This window comes from Gossypium hirsutum, chromosome A03, assembly GCF_007990345.1.
Source record: "Gossypium hirsutum isolate 1008001.06 chromosome A03, Gossypium_hirsutum_v2.1, whole genome shotgun sequence".
Lineage (NCBI taxonomy): Eukaryota > Viridiplantae > Streptophyta > Magnoliopsida > Malvales > Malvaceae > Gossypium > Gossypium hirsutum.
The window spans coordinates 108,598,171-108,615,903 of NC_053426.1; the positions used below are offsets into that span (position 1 = coordinate 108,598,171).

The window sequence follows — 17,733 nt, forward strand, 5'->3', positions numbered from 1 at the left end:
CCACCCTTCTTTAAGAAAAGCTTCCACCATCCTTTGACCAATCTCCTTTACCTTTTCTTCATTGTCAGCCACAGCCAGTCGTACAGCCGAAAGCCCCTGCCTTAACACATTGGAAATGCTTTTGCACCTAAATAACACAGTATGAGCTTGAAGATGGCTGCTACAAACAGCCTTTCTTCCTTTTTTTTGCCTTTGGGATTTTGCCTGTCTTCTTCAAAGTTCCATCGGCTCAAAGCAGGCATATGTTGAGAAACTGAAAGTTTTGATCTTTGTTCATAGTTCATATTCCTTTTCAATTCCAGTATATGTTTGATCACCATAGTATATATGTTTGCAAAAGATAATAATGTAAACACCATAAAGATCTCTGGGTTTATTTCTTTTAATTCATCAAAGCTCAACGTATAGGCAAACAACTAAATTAACAATTCTCGAAATCAAAAGGCAAATATTAAGATCCCATAATTATGATTCAAAGCTTTCCTCAGTTCAAAACAAAAAAAAAACAAAAAAAAAAGGAAAAGAGAGACCTGTGATTCTGCTATTGATCATCACTATCATCTGGGGACACCTTCAATAAGCCTAGCCCCAACTCTATCCAGCCTTTTAACCATTGCCACCGATCTCAAATGCCCTTCTTCTAAAAACGCTTCCACCATTTTTTGCCCAATCTTCTTCCCTTCCTCTTCATTGTCTATCACAGCCACCGCCGTCGGCCCAGCACCACTAATAGTACACCCGAAAGCTCCGGCCTTGATAGCCGCCTTCTTCACAGCTTCCATCCCCGGAATAAGGGGTGCTCGTTTAGGCTCCACGATCTTGTCCGACGACAATGCTTTCCCTAACCCCACGACGTCGCCCTCCAACACTGATGCTACCAGTGCACCCGCTTGGCTGCAATTCCAGACGTGGTGCGGCATCCCAATTTCGGCGGGCAAAGCCGCACGCATTTTCTTGGTGGGGGCCTCGAATTCTGGGCTGACCAAGATGAAAAACAGTTCTTGATTCTGGGGGAAAATAAGGGGCTTTAACTCTAGAGGATCGTAGCTTTTGATTAGGACGAAACCACCCATAACTGCAGGAGCGATATTATCGGCGTGATAGCCGGAAACTTTAGCTTCGGATTCTAATCCAGCGAGAACCAGCTGATCAACTCCGAGTTTAGCACCGAAGAGCTCGTTGACCGCCACTGCAGCGGCGGCGGCGGATGCGGCGCTGGAACCGAGTCCACTGCCCAAAGGTAAGCCCTTTTCGAGTTTGAGTGAAAGGCCGAAAGAGCGAACATTCAACATTTTCATAGTGGCAATGGCAGCGATGCCGGCACAGTTGAAGAGAGGATTGGGAGAGAGTTTAGAGGACCCAGAGATCTCTGAGATGGTGACATGACCAGGGCTGACAGAAGGGTCGATGCTGAGGGAAACAAAGTCGCCTAGACCATCAACGGCAGCGCCGAGGAAGTCAAAACCTGGGCCGAGATTGGCTACCGTGGCGGGAGCGAAGGACTTGACGGAGGTGAAGACAGGCTCGAGCTCTGTAGTAGTGGTGGTGGAAAACGAGGCTTTGCATTTGAAAATGGGGACCTTTTTGGTGGTGGATGAAGGAAAGTTAATGGGTTTTAGTGGGGATTGAAATTGGAAGCAGATCGCCATTACAGAAAGTTGAAACTTTTGGGGAAATTAGGGTTTTAATTAAAAGGAAAATAAACGGAAAGTGGCAGTGATGGGATTTGTGGAGATTCTTTTGGATTGAAAGAGATGCTCACCGCAATCGACTGCTAAGCTAACCACAAGGCTTGCTTAATTACCATCTGCTTAACCACACGAGTTAATTAGAATTTATTTTAGCAACTAGTCGATATTGAGGATAAACTTACATTGCTTGCTATTTCTCACAACATTCAACCATTAAATTTTAAATTTATTAACAACAACGAATTCGATATTTTTATTATATCAATTTAAAATATTATATAAATATAAAATATGATAATTAAATCGTTAAAATATTAATTATATAATGATATATAAAAGAGAGTAAAATTATTTTAATTTTATATTAATATAAGTAGACATGTATATGGGTGGCACGACTCAAAGGCCTGTCTGTAATGTGAGAGAGTTGAGATAAAAATATAGATTTAAAATATAAGTTTGGGAAAAAAAAAAGAGATCTTATTTATAAATAAACAAGACTTCGAGTAAATCAATTTTTACCTAAGTCCAACTCGACCATTTGCCTTTACCCAAGGCTTGACCTATTTATAAATTCAGTCTTGTTTTTGTACAAACTCGTATATTGAACTCATATTTTTTATCTATATATTCTCACAGGCGTTGAAGTTAGGAACAACCTATGACAGACAGCAGCATCAATAATAATGAAATTTAAAGTGAAAAAGAAAATATTGAATTTCATGGGGGAAAACTTGTTTGGTTTACATGATACCAAGAAGAATTTCGGGGTTACAAAACAACTGCCACATTGCAAATCAATCTCAATATGTATAATCATTCCATTTGCAAAAAATAAAACTCACTGTATAAACCAAAATAACACATACAACAATAAAAGAATGATTCCTAATAGCCACTGTTTTGTGTTAATTTCTTTGAACCTTCTATATAGTCTTCTGAATTTCAGTATACCCTTCCCATCAGGGGTTTACATTCATTAATATCACAATGATATATTTGCAGTTGAAACCCTTGAACCTCACCAGTTAAAAAAAGTACAAGTTTTACATTGACTTGGTTTCAGTCAAAAATCCTTTCCCCTGTTGAGAACACCAAGAATATGAAAGAACTGAATATGCACAGCCATCCAGGAATGAAAAACACTGCTCTCCAGCTTTCAGGACTGAATAGACCTGAATATTCGATTTTAGCCGCTTCAAGAAGCCGGCCGGTCATATCAACCCCGATAATCCCAGCTAGAGTACCCGCTGTGTTTGAGACACCCATTACAATTCCTGCATATCTAGGTGCAATATCCATATGGTTCACTGCAAAACCAGCTCTCCCAAGTGCCAAGAACCCGAGTGCTACTGAAGAACATAAAATAGCTCCAACAGATGTTCTGAAGATCGGAAGTGCTAACAGTGCGATCGAAGCAACTATAAATCCTACAGTGTTCAAGAACTTCCTAGTTTTAGTCACTGACATTACTCTTTTGGTGATCAAGTGGTCAGCGACAATCCCACCTACATTTAAGAATAAGAACATGTTTAAGTAGGGCATCATCTTAGAAGAACCCATTTCCTGAAGACTCAGCTGGAGGCCCTGCTCGAAGTATGTAGGCAGCCAGTTCATCAATACGTAAAGAGCATAGTGGAATGTGAAATTGTTTACCACAATTGCCCAAACTGGCCTGCTAATTAAAATCTTCTTCCATGGAATTTTGGTTGCTTTGACAGTACTTCCTCCATTCTCCATTTTTGTCCTTGGACTTGCATCGGTAGGTAACAAAGACTCTCCAAATCCAGCAGCGGCGGCTTTCGGATGCTCGGATCGAGGGGGATCAGTTGCATATTTAAACCAAAGCACAGACCACAGGACACCTAATGCTGCTTCTGCAAGAAATACAGATTCGGGACCTTTTAACTTCACCAGGCTTGGAAGGAAAAGCATCCCCATAGCTGCACCTAGGTACATCCCAGAAGTTGTAAGTGAAACAGATCTCGATCTCTCATGTGGAGGGACCCACTGTGCTAAGACAGTGTGGATTGAAGGGAAGATGAAACCTTGTGCTACACCAACAAGCAACCGAGCAACGACTAAGATTGTGACTCTATTAGGATCTAGCGGAACCAAGAAACAAGTCAATGACCATAATACAAACGAGAAAAGAAGAACCTTCCTTCCCCCAATCTTTTGAGCAGCCCGTCCTCCAGGCACTTGAGAACAAGCATAACCATAGTAGAATGTGGAAAGTATCGTGCCTTTGCTTGACTGGTTAATCCCAGCAGCATCTGCTGCAACTGTGTATGCTATAGAGAAGCCGACGCGTTCTATGTAACAAACGCAAGTGCTAACAAAGGTTAAAATGACAATTAAGTATCGATTTGGGAGATTCATCCAAGTCATAATTCACTTTCCTATAGGAATCTTAGTTTTGCTAACTGTCTTCAAACAAATAGACCATCCAGCAGCTTGGTGTTTCAATCCTCGGTAGCAACCACTTTACAACAAGACAGTAGTTTCTTCAATAGTGTTCCAAGCCTTCAAGATACTAGCCAAGCCTGAATTAAAAAATTTATTCAAATGTTACAAATACAGTGTAAAGCACCGTTAAATCAACTTGCAAAAGCTAAATGTTAACTAGACATCAATTAAGAAAGAACTCATGCTTAATTTGCTATATTAGTGAAATCTTAAGTGAAAACATTGGCTGCATCAAAACAAAATATTTATAGAGGGGAGATTGCTGGTAAGGAAATGAAGTGAACTTGAGCATGAACTGCATCCAGACGATAACCAATAACTAGGATTAATAGAGTAGCATGTAATCTGATTAACAGAAGTTTGAAACTAAATACTGCTTAAGTAATGTAAAAATAAAAACTAATATGAACATGACACTTCTTGAGTTAAAAATTGGGAGATACAAATTTAGTAACTCATATTTGTTCCCAAGAATATAAAGAAGTTTATAAGTAGAAAAAAAATGGAAAAATCAGAAGATGAAACCATGATATTTTCCCAAGAAATCATTACCAGAGGTAAAGATGACATTTTCCCAAATTTGGAATTGAAGTGATCAAGAAAATTGCAGATAGCATTTGCAAAGCATGAAAATGGGATTGGCATTTTAACCAAGATCTGGGAAAATGAAAGGTTTTCATTACGTTAAACCATTTTTTTTATCAGTTATATACAAGATGAATGAACTGATCCACGTACTAACAAATTCAAAGAAACAGAACAAGACATTGGCAAGAAAGTAAACAAAGGCAAAAAAGAAAAAATTCAAGCAGAATCGAAATACAAGAAGAAATGATCAAATTCCGATCTCATGATATATAAAAGGGGATAAGAGAACTGAGTTTTAGTTAAAACGTATTCGGTTTTTCTTTCCCCCAGAAACTCACCCGCTGGTCAACTTTAACGAACTAGACGAAATTAGGAAAAAAAAAACCCAAAAAATCTCAGTAACTAAAATCCAACATTTCTCATTAAAAGACGAAGCAAGAAATGGAATTAATAGGGAAAATTGAACCAAAAAAAAAAGTGACTCAATTGAAGCAATAAGAAGAAAAAGAAGCAGAAAGAAGAAACAAGAAGAAGAGAACACACCTTGGGATTATTTGGAAATGCATCCAAGAAAGAAAAGAGCGAGAATGAGAGGGGTTAATGTTTCATGTGAATATCAAACATGTAAGGACATTGATATAAAGAAAAACATATGAACAAAAAACAAAGAAGATAGAAAGAAAGAAAGAGAGAGAGGAAGTCAAATGTGGGGTTTTTGGTTATCTTCTCTCTTTCCTTCAATGTCACACATGAGATGAGAAGCCTTCTGCTTTCTTCCCTATAAAGCCAAACCCTTCCTGGTCCTCTCTCCTTTACTGTGTCAACATTAACATTTAATAAGGGGTAAATTCTGAACTTAAAAAAATTACTATATAAACACTAACATTATGGATTTGTTATAATATAGCCACTAAACCATGTAAATTTATGTTGCAAGTGTAAGAGTTCGTGTATTTATATGGTGGTTGTGGCAAGAAATTCTGAATAATGGGGAGCGGGCTCAACGGCATATATACAATGAAGGCTATTGTGTTCGCTGTGGATTTCCGATTGACACTAGCCCACATGCCATATGAGATTGTGAGTTCTTAAAATTGATTTGGAAGACGTGAATCCTAATTCAATCGGGAATATATTCTTTTCATCGAATTTGAATATGTAGTTAATCAAGAACTCGTTATCTCAAGAGGAATTGACAATGAAAGAGAAAAATTGGCCGACTTTGTTTGCAATATTGTGTTGGCTATTATGGAAAAGCCGAAATAATTTCATTTTCAATATATAATAGCCATAGTAATGTTGATGTTGTTGTAGGTAAATGTTTAACTTAAGTTGCAAGCTTTGTAAACTCAAAGTCATATGAGCTCTATCGCATTCAGAAGGTGTTAGGTGATTATTGGAAGCAGCTAAAGAAAAGGTGGGTTAAGTTGAATATAGATGGTGCATTGTCGAAAAGCAATAATATTGTTGCAATTGGTGGCGTGTTTAGAGGCCATGATGCCAATTGAATGTGAGGTTTTGCTATGTGAATTAAGAAAGATTAGTTGTCAAATCTGAGGTAAGAGCTATATGCCTCAATTTAGCATGGACGTTTGGTTTTAGGCAATTAGAGTTGGAGTGTGACAATACTTTAGTTGTAGAAACTATTTTAGTTGGTTATGCGAGTACTAGTATGTTATTGGAGTTGTATTTGATTAGTCAACACCGAAATTAGAAGGTTCATTTTCGATACATCATTAAGAAACATGGCAGAAAAGTGAATTGGATAGCTAAACCGGGGAGTAAGAACTATGATGAGATATAGATATATGAAGAAGCCCGAATCTTATTAAGGGAGCTTCTCAATGTAAATCTTAATTCTTTGGTTGTTACTAGAGTTTCTTAGATTTATTAAAGAGCGGTGCAAGAGCATTTAAGGAAAATTAAAGAATGAGGGTGACGTAGGAATTGAAGAGCATGGGCATTCAATCCGCTGTCGCTGTATAGAAGGTACTTCTTCAGGTGTATTTTTTTTTGCAATGGATTGGGCAATACAGTGTCGTTTTCCTTTGCTTAATTAGTAATTGATTTGAACAATTGAACTTCCAGTAAAACGCCAAAGGCACCTGCTTTTGCCCAACCTTCACTCTTTAATTCAATCATAAGCAATAAAAGATCAAAAAGAAAAAAAGAGAAAAAAAGAATCAATGGTGATGCCTACCAGAACAATTTTACTTAATATAATATAAACAATAATTAGAAAAAGTCAACAATCTGGCAGCCTGTCCAAATATATATATATAAACGAATCCTAGATTGAAAAACTTTTGAATGTGCAGGTAGCATGTTTAAATAACAAATAAAAGGAAGGGAATAATGCTCGTTGAGGAGAGTGGTAAAGGGTTCATTATCCCTTAAACTAGGTTAATAATAAAATTTTGAATTTAAGTATTTTGAATGGAGAAAACAATGTAAAAAAAGTTTTGCTCTAGTTTTAAGAATCTAACTCAACTCAGCAATAAATTTAATCGAAATTCAAAGACCCTAAAGATGATTTAATATAACCTCCTCTCTAAAGTATAATCAACCATAACTCAAATGTTTGAGTGGTCCTTGATCTAAACATTTACTACTCTTTACAACAATACTAAGGCCTAGGAGAAGCACTTAATATGGTATTATTGGTAGTCTAAGAAATGAAATTCACTCTTTAGTAAGGCTTCATTTTCATATCCACCTACCCCACAAAATTGCCAAGTACAGAAGTACCGACATATTGTTGCAAATTGTACATTGAAAATAGATAAACAAACAAAAATGGAAGCTGTCTACTAACGTGCAACGAAATCTATATGCAAATGATAGCAATGAAAATAAGTGACAGCTAAAGTCACCTTTTCGTTTCTCAGCCTAATAATAAGGGGAAAAGATTTTATAATTTGATTGAAGAATAAATCTTAAGGTGATTTGTGAAATTAACAGTAACTGGTGAAAAGCATCAATCAAAGAAAGAGGAGAAGTAAGTAACTCACTGCAATTGAATTCGCGATGAAGTTCATCATTCAGTACACATAGATTATCAATTAAATATAATTTGCAGATCACATTATAAAACAGTATATAAAAGAGAGTATTTACCAAGTTGACAATATGCTGGCTCAAATCTAACATTTCTCTTAGTTTTTTCCATCTTCTTCGTCAATAAACAATAACCTGTAAACATATCTATGTGATCAGCAAAATATGGGTATAAATGGCATCCAAAACCTAAAATCAAAGCAAAATGAACTTAAAAACACAATTACAAGTTATACCGGCAACAATACATTTAAAATACTTTGATTAGTGAACCTGAAACTGTTTATAAAGTTGGTATCATACCGGCAACATTTGTTTTTGTTTAAAATACTTTGATTAGTGACTTTTGGTAAATAGCGGTTCCCTGGCTTCACGAATTGAATGAAGGAATCTACAGCACAATTCCTTAAAAAGAAAAGGCAATTCAAGTGTTACTTTCAATTTTTGAGAAAAGAAAAAAGAAATTGTTACTGTCGAAGCTTCTTCAGTATCCGATGAAAGCAAAACTTGAATCGAAAACGAAAATTTTTTTAAAATAAAAAGCAGGATCCTTGTTCGCCCAATCTTCGAGACTCCCTGTTTCGCTGGAGATGATTGCAGCTAAAGCAGTGATTTCAACGTGCCGCCATTGTCGAGAGTTTGAAAGAAGATTAGAGAGGCAGCGAGCCAGTTAAAAGTTGGAGGGAACGTGTGAAAAGAAATAACGCAGTTTCTTAGTAAGCTGTTGGGTTTTAGCCCAATGAAATAAGGGCCGAGGGATTGAGACTATTACAATCAGCTGTTGAGGCCTTTGCCCATTCCTTTTCTAATGAGAATTAAGGAGCTCACACTTGGGAGTTACCATTTCGTATTAGGCTCCTTGTTTCACTCAAAATCATTTATAGGAAATATTTCATCTATATTTGTTTCACAGAAAATAATTTCATCAATAAAAAATATCTACAGGTCAACAGAAAATAAATTATTTTTTCTAAAATGATTTACTCAAAAAAAACTCATGATAATTTTATTTTTATATAAAAATTAACTTAAATCAAGCTTAATATTATAATATTAAAAAATATTTTTATTTTTAAAAATAAATAAATATTAATATAAAATATTATAATTTTTAATATTATTAAACATACATATTTAATTATTTATATTTAACCATATAATAAATTATTAATATAACTAATTGTTTTAATAAACTATTTAATATTTTAATTTTATTTTAATAATAATTTTAAATAATATTCTTTGAAAATATTCAGTATTAATATTTTAATAATACTTTTTTATTACAATTATAAATATATTAACAATAAATAGTTTGTAGTATAAAGGTTAAAATACGCTATAAGTTCATATACTCTTCAAAAAAATTAGAATTTAGTCCCTGTATTTTTATTTTCAAGAATTTAGCCCCTCTACTTTTTAGATTTTAAAATCAAATCCAATTGTTAACCTTGTTAATTTTTGTTTTATCAATTTTGTTGATGTCACATTTTTAAATAAAAAATACTCAATTAACCATTTTCAGTGGAAGAAAAGAGCTTTTATCTTTTTTTCTTTCTGTTATTTTTTATTTAATTTCAATCGGGAAAAGAATTTCTGATCCTATCCGCTGACTAGATTACCAACTTAATAAACCTTAACTAAATTGAGTTAAATTTAAAATAAAATTTTTACAATCTCTAACCAACTTTATACAATAAAAATATTTTATTTAAATTGAAAATACATAAATATTAACATATTTTGCAATATTTGAATACCATATAGGATTTTTAATGCCTTTCAGATCAAGCCTGAATAAATAAATAAATACATATGATCATGTATTTTCAAGTGACATTTTTTTTTATAAACAACTTTTTAACAAACTAATAAGTCATGTTTATGTTTCTTTCTCGTGTCATATGTCATATTTGTTTCGCTCTTTTATTTTTATTTTTCATATTCATCGTACTTGTAAATGGAATGGAAGAACTATCTATCATATAAAAAAGAAAGTAACCTTAAACCTACAAAATTGAAGGCCTTTTTTGTGGCCTACCATATGCGATCATCCCTGCCTAAGTTCAAAGATGTATTCATGTCAAATTCCCTAGTCTAGAAATGTTGGACGATAAGAAGCCTCGGCCTACCTGACCGTCTCCTTTTTTATTTAAACCAGAATTTATCTCCTCCCTAATTTCATCCCTTCTTATGCTTCAAAAATAAATTCATTCGCCGGAACCCCTCTGCCGTCAATTTGGAAATATGTTATCCCGATCACTGAACACACAAAAACCACAGGTTACAATATCATTATTGTTAAAATTTTCAAACTTTAAAACCAAAACACACTGAAATTTGAAACTGAATTTCATCAATTAGTTCCTCCTACAGTTGTGCTATATACCAACTTTAGTGCTAAAAGGAGAAAACCAAACCAGAAAATGTTGTTAACCTTTAAGTCTTCAAGCACCTTCGATCCCTAGCTGCTGAAGAGAGTCGGGACCAACAAGAAATTCACGTCTAGGTGGCGGGTATCGGAAAACCACTACTCCTTTATCTGCTGTCCTTGGTACACCATCCTAGTAATGAAGCAATACAAAGTTTTTCAGAAGAATGGGACTGCTCAAATCTTAGATATGAGAAAATTTGTAGTGTTTTTTATTTGTATTGCTACAACAGAAGCAGTAATGGAAACCAAATATGATATAATGCAGGCATTTTGCTGCTTATTATCATCAAAAACTCTTTAAGCATTTTCACAGCAAATAAAGAACAATGAAGAATATATGAAATAAGTTACTTTCCATTCTTCAAAAATTCCAAAGTGTTGCGCAATGTATTCTAGGAACATCATCTGTTTCATGGATAGGTTTTGCCTTTTTCAAAATGTCGGCAAAGTATTTCTTATATTTGTCCTAGAAAGGAGAAAACACGATCATACATGACAATGCAAAAAGGTGGAAAATAGGGCAAAGTTCCCAGTCTCACTGATCTTTCCTCCATTAAGTAGCTCAAATCCTGGGACTTCCAGTTCACCTGTCAGACAAAAATGCAACACCACTATGTATAGAATTTTAAATTCTAAAGAGAATTATAGAAATTTATTATGCCAACCTCAGCGTCATTCATCTTTATAGGCTCGACATATTGTTGGAAAAACTGTCCCATACTTGAACCCTGATTGATATAGCAAGACCGGAAAACAGAACATAAGCCCTCATTTTGTATAAGGAGATGTAAAGATCCAGCTGAAAGAAACAAAATCTTATTCCCTTTCTTGAGGAATTATGAAGCTACCTAGGAGTGAGCACCTACCTAAACTGAGGGAACTTTAGTTTTATTTAAGCATGAAAACTCTAATATAATACATATATATAGGAACAACAGCTGAAGCCTTAAGAGGGATTTCATTTGTGCAAGTTTACTATATATTCTTTGTAATACCCCTACCCGTATTCATTGCCGGAATAGGATACGAAATACTACCAGAGTTTACGAATTAAATTTTTTTTAACTCAATATAACCCCTTTATAGATATCTAACCTTCCCTGAAATTTTAAACCAAAAACAATCCACATCAACCAATCCAATTCATAGTATTTTCAAGATAAATTCATTCATATTTATAAAATAACGTCATCACATACCCAAAACCAGGTTTGTTAACCATACCAATGGCTAACTCTACATTCATTTCACAGAATCATTTACTTTATTAGCTTATACACGCCGTTGATTTCCAAAATAAAGTTTCTTTATATACCGAAATCCTGAGGTTGATAGTGTGATGTGTCTCCGACCAAATCCGACCTCCGAGCTCTTAACACTACAAAACAGGGAAAAAGGAAACGGGGTAAGCACTTTGTGCTTAGTAAGCTCATGTAACAAGAATTATACTTACCTAATATTTTCAATACAATACAATAAACATTCATTTATCCATTCAATGCATTATTACCCTAATATGCACAAACTCAACATTCAAGTTAGAACAATAATTTCCATGTACCAATAATATATACCATGATTGATGAGCTCATCAATATCATAATTTTCATTTCCTTGTTATTTTTCCATATTTATCCCGTTGAATTTATCGGAATTTCGATAGATTTTCAGAGGTACACTTTTAGTGTACAATTCTGGGTCCATCAATTCATATTCATGTGCGCACATTTCCATTTCAGAGAGCACACTCCCGCAAACCTCAACCTTGCAACGGGATTACCAGTCCAGGCTAAATCCCCTGCAACGACAATTACTCTAATGAGCTTGGATCTGAATTACCAGTACAGGCTAAATTCAAACCCTAATTCGGATTACCCGTCCGGGCTAAATCCATTTTACACATATTCTTCGGGAGGGCTATATCAAGATAGGATCACCCGTCCGGGCTAGATCCTTTTTACCGTCAATTCCTTTTCAGAGATCCATCGAATTTTCCTTTCATTCAACCGGGATTTCTTTCCATTTTATCAAACATATCAATGTTTCATTAATTTTCATACAATGAACATTCAAATCATATTCACATCAATAACATACAATCTCAAGCATTTAAGAATATAATTCAAGTTACACGAACTTACATTGATACTTGTTTGTAAACAAAAAAAATCTACTAATCCCGAACTTTTTCCTTTCCTCGATCTAGCTTCGTATTTGAATCTTCTGGATCTAAATAAATAAATTTAATTATCAATTTAATACATTTCATGTTCATATGCAACATTCTCTATAATTCAACTATTATTATTTATAGTTTATTCAAAGCTATCTATTTGAGTCATAGTCACTAAATTATTTATAACTCGAACTACGGAACTCCAAATTAAGATCCTTTAATTTTACCTAAAACTATACTCATATAGCTTCTTACCATAAAATTTTCAGAATTTTTGGTTTAGCCAATAAGTACAGTTTATTCTTTAAAATCACCCCTGTTCTGCTGTCTGACAGTTCTGACCCTTCTTCACTAAAAATTAATTATCTCTTCATACAGGATTCAAATGATGTTCTTGTTTGTTTTTATTAAAAATAGACTCATTCAGGATTCTAGACATATAAATATAAGCCCATAATTATTTTTATTCAATTTTTTATGATTTTTAAAAGTCAGAACAGGGGAACCCGAATTCATTCTGACCTTGTCTCACAAAATTCATTATATCTCAAAATTTACAAATCCATTGCTTACACTATTTATTCTATGAGAAACTAGACTCAATAAGATTTAATTCCATTTTTTGTTCATCTTCTAATTCGATTTCTACAGTTTATGGTGATTTTTCAAAGTTAGTCTATTGCTGCTGTCCAAACTGTTTTTGTGCAAGCTGTTTATTACCATTTTTCCCCTAAGCTTTTAATAAATGATAATTTCGTCCCTACTCAATTAGCCTCTCAATTGAGCTGATTTTTCTCAATTAACATTTTATTCTATCACCTTAAACTAGTTTACAACCTTTAGGAATCAGAATTTCAGCAATAGACTTTAATTCCAAGCATTTTCACAATTAGGTCCTAAAAATCAATTTCTATTGAAATTACCTAATAAAATCATCTCATAAACAAATTAAAGCTTTAATTTCATTCTATTTCATCATGAACTTACAGCACTCAACCATGGTGACTTTCAATTTCATCCATGAAATCAAAAACTAATGAATTTAATAGTAGGACCTAGTTGTAAAAGTCTTAGAAACACAAAAATTACAAGAAAAAGACAAGGATTAACTCACTTGGTGCAAAAATTATGAAATACCAGCTTAGAGAACCCTCCTATGGCATTTTTAGCTGCTGGAATTGAAGAGAAATGAAGAAAAATCTAGATATTTCCTATTTAATCCTAGCTTTATTTAGTTAATTTTGCAATATTCCAAATTTACCCTTAATTTATCAATTTTCCTGTTGATTTCATGCCCTTCCAGCCATAATAAATTTTGGGTCTAATTTCCTTTTAAATCCTTTCTCATTAGACTCTTAAGCTGTTTAATCATCCTAGTAACTTTTACACCTATTATAATTTAGTCCTTTTCATTTAATTGACTACCCAAACATTAAAATTTCCCAACGAAATTTTAATACCACATTACTAACATTTCATAAATATTTATAAAATTATTTTCGACTAGGTTTTACGAGATATAAGTCCCGATACCTTGTTTTTACCCAATTTCTTCAATAATTTCTTTTTCTAACTAACCACTAAATAGGTAAAATTTTTCTATCAATATTTTCATACGATTTTCCTATCATATCAATTTTCATGCAAAAATATTGAAATAAATTTCTCTTTAAATCAGATTTGTGGTTACGAAACCACTTTTCCGATAACTTTAAATTTAAGCCATTACATTCTTCCAGAAGCAATGTAGCAGAATAACTGCAAGTGTGTGATGTGTGCCTCATTCATTGTTCTACCTAGTTCCTGTGCTGTATAAGACACGCATGCAGCTGGATAATGGTTGATCCACTATGCAATATCTCTCCAAAGCAAGCATTCATAAAATGTCATCCGAGTTATTTTAAACAAGAAATCTTATCAATGACAAGGTGAAACATACATTCTGACCAAAATTATATGTTATGCACACTTTAGGGCGGAGAAGTTGTCTACCTTTGTGGTTCTCTTCTAATCTCAACCAGTCGTCCCAGTAAGTGAGATTCTATCAAGGCAAATTCATTGATGAAACTACATAAATTTGCATTGGTGCAATGCATAAATTAAATGGCAATTTACGGAACCATGAAGGATATGCTTTTGGCCACTTCGGTGATAGCTCATCCCAGGTATATCTAGTAAGCATCCAGCCAAGACCAGGAAAGAAATCTGTGCGGTCAAGTGCATCTTCATGGAATAATAGAAGATCAAAAAAATATCAAAAGCACCAAAATGTTTCTACTTCAAGAAAGTCAAAATCTTTTCAAGCATGACCATGCAAAAGAGAGAGTCCAAGAATCATCTAGAAGTAGATTGCATAACGACAGAAATAAAACTAAAATTAAAAGTCCCCCCTCATAGTCCACCTCACTTTTTCTGGTAAGCATTACATTGGAGGATTAAGTGGTAGCATTTAACACCAAAAGCTATGGAGGTTAGAATAAACAGCACTTTTCTACCAAATCTTGCTCATAAAATGCATTAAGCTCTACAGTTCTCCTAGGAAAAAAATGTTATTGGGAGAAAGAGCTTACATGGATCATGCACAAACTGCTTTTGACCATTATCATTCCATAAGGAAATATCCATAATTGACCTACCACGGTTTAACAACAAGAAGGTGAAGGAGGAAGGAAAAAGATCCCAAACCCTCGAAGAAAAAATAAAAAAAAACAGAGAGAAAGAGAGATTGATTTGAGTCATGCAACACACTTATCCTTGTCAAGAAGGGCTCTAGTTGCCTAAAAGTAATCAAAAAACTCGGGCAATTTCCATATCATCTGTCTTCAAAGGTATCATGAAACAAACATATAACTTTATATACGTAAATTAGACATTTTTGAATTTCAATGAGAAGAAGAAATTCTGTACCTGGATGTAAATGAATAAGAGTGCAACAGGGATGAGACGTGTAAAACATAATATATATGCCCTTACCATATCGTCGGGTCTGAGCTATAGGATATTACATTCATTTCCAGAGCAACTACGATTGATTACAAACAAATTTAATCAATAATAATTAATTTTTAAGTAATACAAGTGTAAAACATAATATATAATCATTTTCGGGTCATACATGAGCTTACGAAGGTTTGTGTCGCAACTTTGAAGGCAATAGCCAAACTTCCCAACTTGAGAACCGAATTGCAAAGTTTTCAAAATAAAACAGGACCGACATGGTGACATTAAGGGTGTGGTGTCGCGACATTGGAAACAAACCACTAAGCCCCGATTTTCCAATGCTTCTAACCTAGCATACTACCCATCATTTGCCCCAAGGCCCCAAATCAACCATTCTATATATTCAATCTTTCCAAAAACATAATTACCAAAATATTAGCCTTATTTATATGTATGACGAAAACCATTTCCATGAAATCACAACATATATACAAACCATTTCTAGCATTAGAACAAGTATTCTGTAGGCACATTCTATTGACTTAACAAAAAGGGCTATACAAACTTAGGATGAGTTGATTGCTATCATCTGGATGCTAACTTCATTTTCTCGGGGTTTTGAGAATACTTGTACCTGTAGATGGAACAAATAAATAAATCATACGCTGAGCGATAGGCTTAGTGGTACTTTCATGATTCAAGATAATATAACATAAAGTAACATTTAAAACATGCCATGATACTTCTAATCTCAATGCCTAATAATATATATATTCTGTATAGCATTACAAGTACATAACAATTTACAAAAGAAAGTATACAAATATCAAAGGTAAAACAATTCAACTACCATGGCAATAAGATTATCAAGTTCAATTACATGTATCAAAACATATCACAAGGCATTTAGTTATCTATACTCATATCACAAATTCAAAAATGCATAATCTTAGCATTATGACTTTCAAAATCAAGTTCGTTTATATAAATAATCCGTTAGCAAACCATTTGAACCTCTTTCTAGAGCCTTCATTTTGGTACCATATTTTATTATCAATCTATTTCATTACATTTTAAAGTTTCTCAATTTCAATTATAACGTTTTCCTAATGGAACCTAGTAAAACAGACTCGATACACAGGTGAACTACACCACACCAAAGCACCGAAGTGCAAGGCATGTAGGCATCAATGCATTCTCGTATGTATATACATCTCTCCACTACACCAAGGTCTCCGTAGAGGCATATAATACTTTATGATCCACAACAAATGCTGGATCCCAACATGATTTGTAATAATCTCCATACAATCACATATCCCGTACAAGTGCACATATAACCCTATTGGTATCCCAATCATATCCTAACCTTTTACTAAGTCACATGGACAATAATTTTACATTTATGTATTAACATACCTGTAATCAACTTATTCGCATATTCATACTTTGTGTTCGATCACATATGCATTTACATATCTTGCACACTACTTTATCGCATAACAAATATTTGCAATTTAGTACATATATCATTTCTCAATCAAATTCACAATCACAACCCCATTTTACCATAAAACACATATATTTCTCATTATATGACACATTTTAATACAATTTTCTTATTACATGTCATGATTTAAGTATTTCATGTCATTTCCCATTTTATTCATTTTAGCTCTCTATCTCGATAATTCGTACCAACTCAATCAAAACATTTCATATTATCACAATAAATTCACCTCAGTTACTCATCAAACAATAAACATGCATATACAATCAAATATTTTTATCTTGAATCATAAAAGTACAAACCAAAGTTTCACACGTCACTCATCGACGATTTTCGCTTTTCCTTTCCCTCTTGACGGTTCGGTGTTGTTGTTAGCTACGGATAATCACAAAACGTATCATAAAATCAATTTTCAACCATTTTAGAATCAAATACCATTTTACACAGATTTTTAATTTATTCAATTTAGTCCTTAAAATCGACAAACATAACTTTCAATTTAGGGCCTTGAATTAGAATCTGATTTCACCATGGCTCATTAGGGACCTTCTATTTTCTATTCCTACCAACATTTCACAATAATTTTTCATTTAATTCAATTTGGTCTCTAATGTACAAAACTAACAATCTAAGTTTTACAATGTAGTCCTTTTCATAAATTATGCTTACTTTCTAACAATTTCACACCAATTTCATTTAATTCTCAAAGATGGAAACTTTTAAAAACTTTAATAGTTTCACAAGTTGGTACATGAGCTAGCTAAATCAAACTCCCATGATTCAGTTTTCATAAAAATCAAAGAAAAATGGCTAGGAACTTACTTGTAATTGATGGTCGAATATCGAAAAGAGTTTTAAAGCTTTTCTT

The 17,733-nt window shown here is 33.7% G+C and overlaps 2 protein-coding genes and 1 pseudogene across 2 annotated transcripts; all 3 read right to left on the reverse strand.

The window, feature by feature from the left end:
• Positions 1–349: 349 nt before the first annotated feature.
• On the reverse strand, positions 350–1,887 carry LOC107940824 (homoserine kinase). Its single transcript, XM_016874284.2, has one exon. It carries the CDS (start codon positions 1,647–1,649, stop codon positions 558–560), a length of 1,092 nt encoding a protein of 363 aa, XP_016729773.2. The 5' UTR covers positions 1,650–1,887; the 3' UTR covers positions 350–557.
• Positions 1,888–2,390: 503 nt separating this feature from the next.
• On the reverse strand, positions 2,391–5,674 carry LOC107940819 (probable anion transporter 5). Its single transcript, XM_016874282.2, has 2 exons — positions 5,292–5,674; positions 2,391–4,237 (listed from the first exon to the last, which is right to left on the reverse strand). The coding sequence occupies exon 2, from the start codon at positions 4,080–4,082 to the stop codon at positions 2,754–2,756; it is 1,329 nt and encodes a 442-aa protein (XP_016729771.2). The 5' UTR covers positions 4,083–4,237; positions 5,292–5,674; the 3' UTR covers positions 2,391–2,753.
• Positions 5,675–10,161: 4,487 nt separating this feature from the next.
• Positions 10,162–15,391, reverse strand: LOC107940823 (alpha-1,3-mannosyl-glycoprotein 2-beta-N-acetylglucosaminyltransferase-like; annotated as a pseudogene).
• Between the last annotated feature and the right edge of the window lie 2,342 nt (positions 15,392–17,733).

Coding starts and splice junctions, on each gene's coding strand:
- LOC107940824 (XM_016874284.2), bottom strand. CDS start 1,649: ATGGCGATCTGCTTCCAATTTCAATCCCCACTAAAACCCATTAACTTT.
- LOC107940819 (XM_016874282.2), bottom strand. CDS start 4,082: ATGACTTGGATGAATCTCCCAAATCGATACTTAATTGTCATTTTAACC.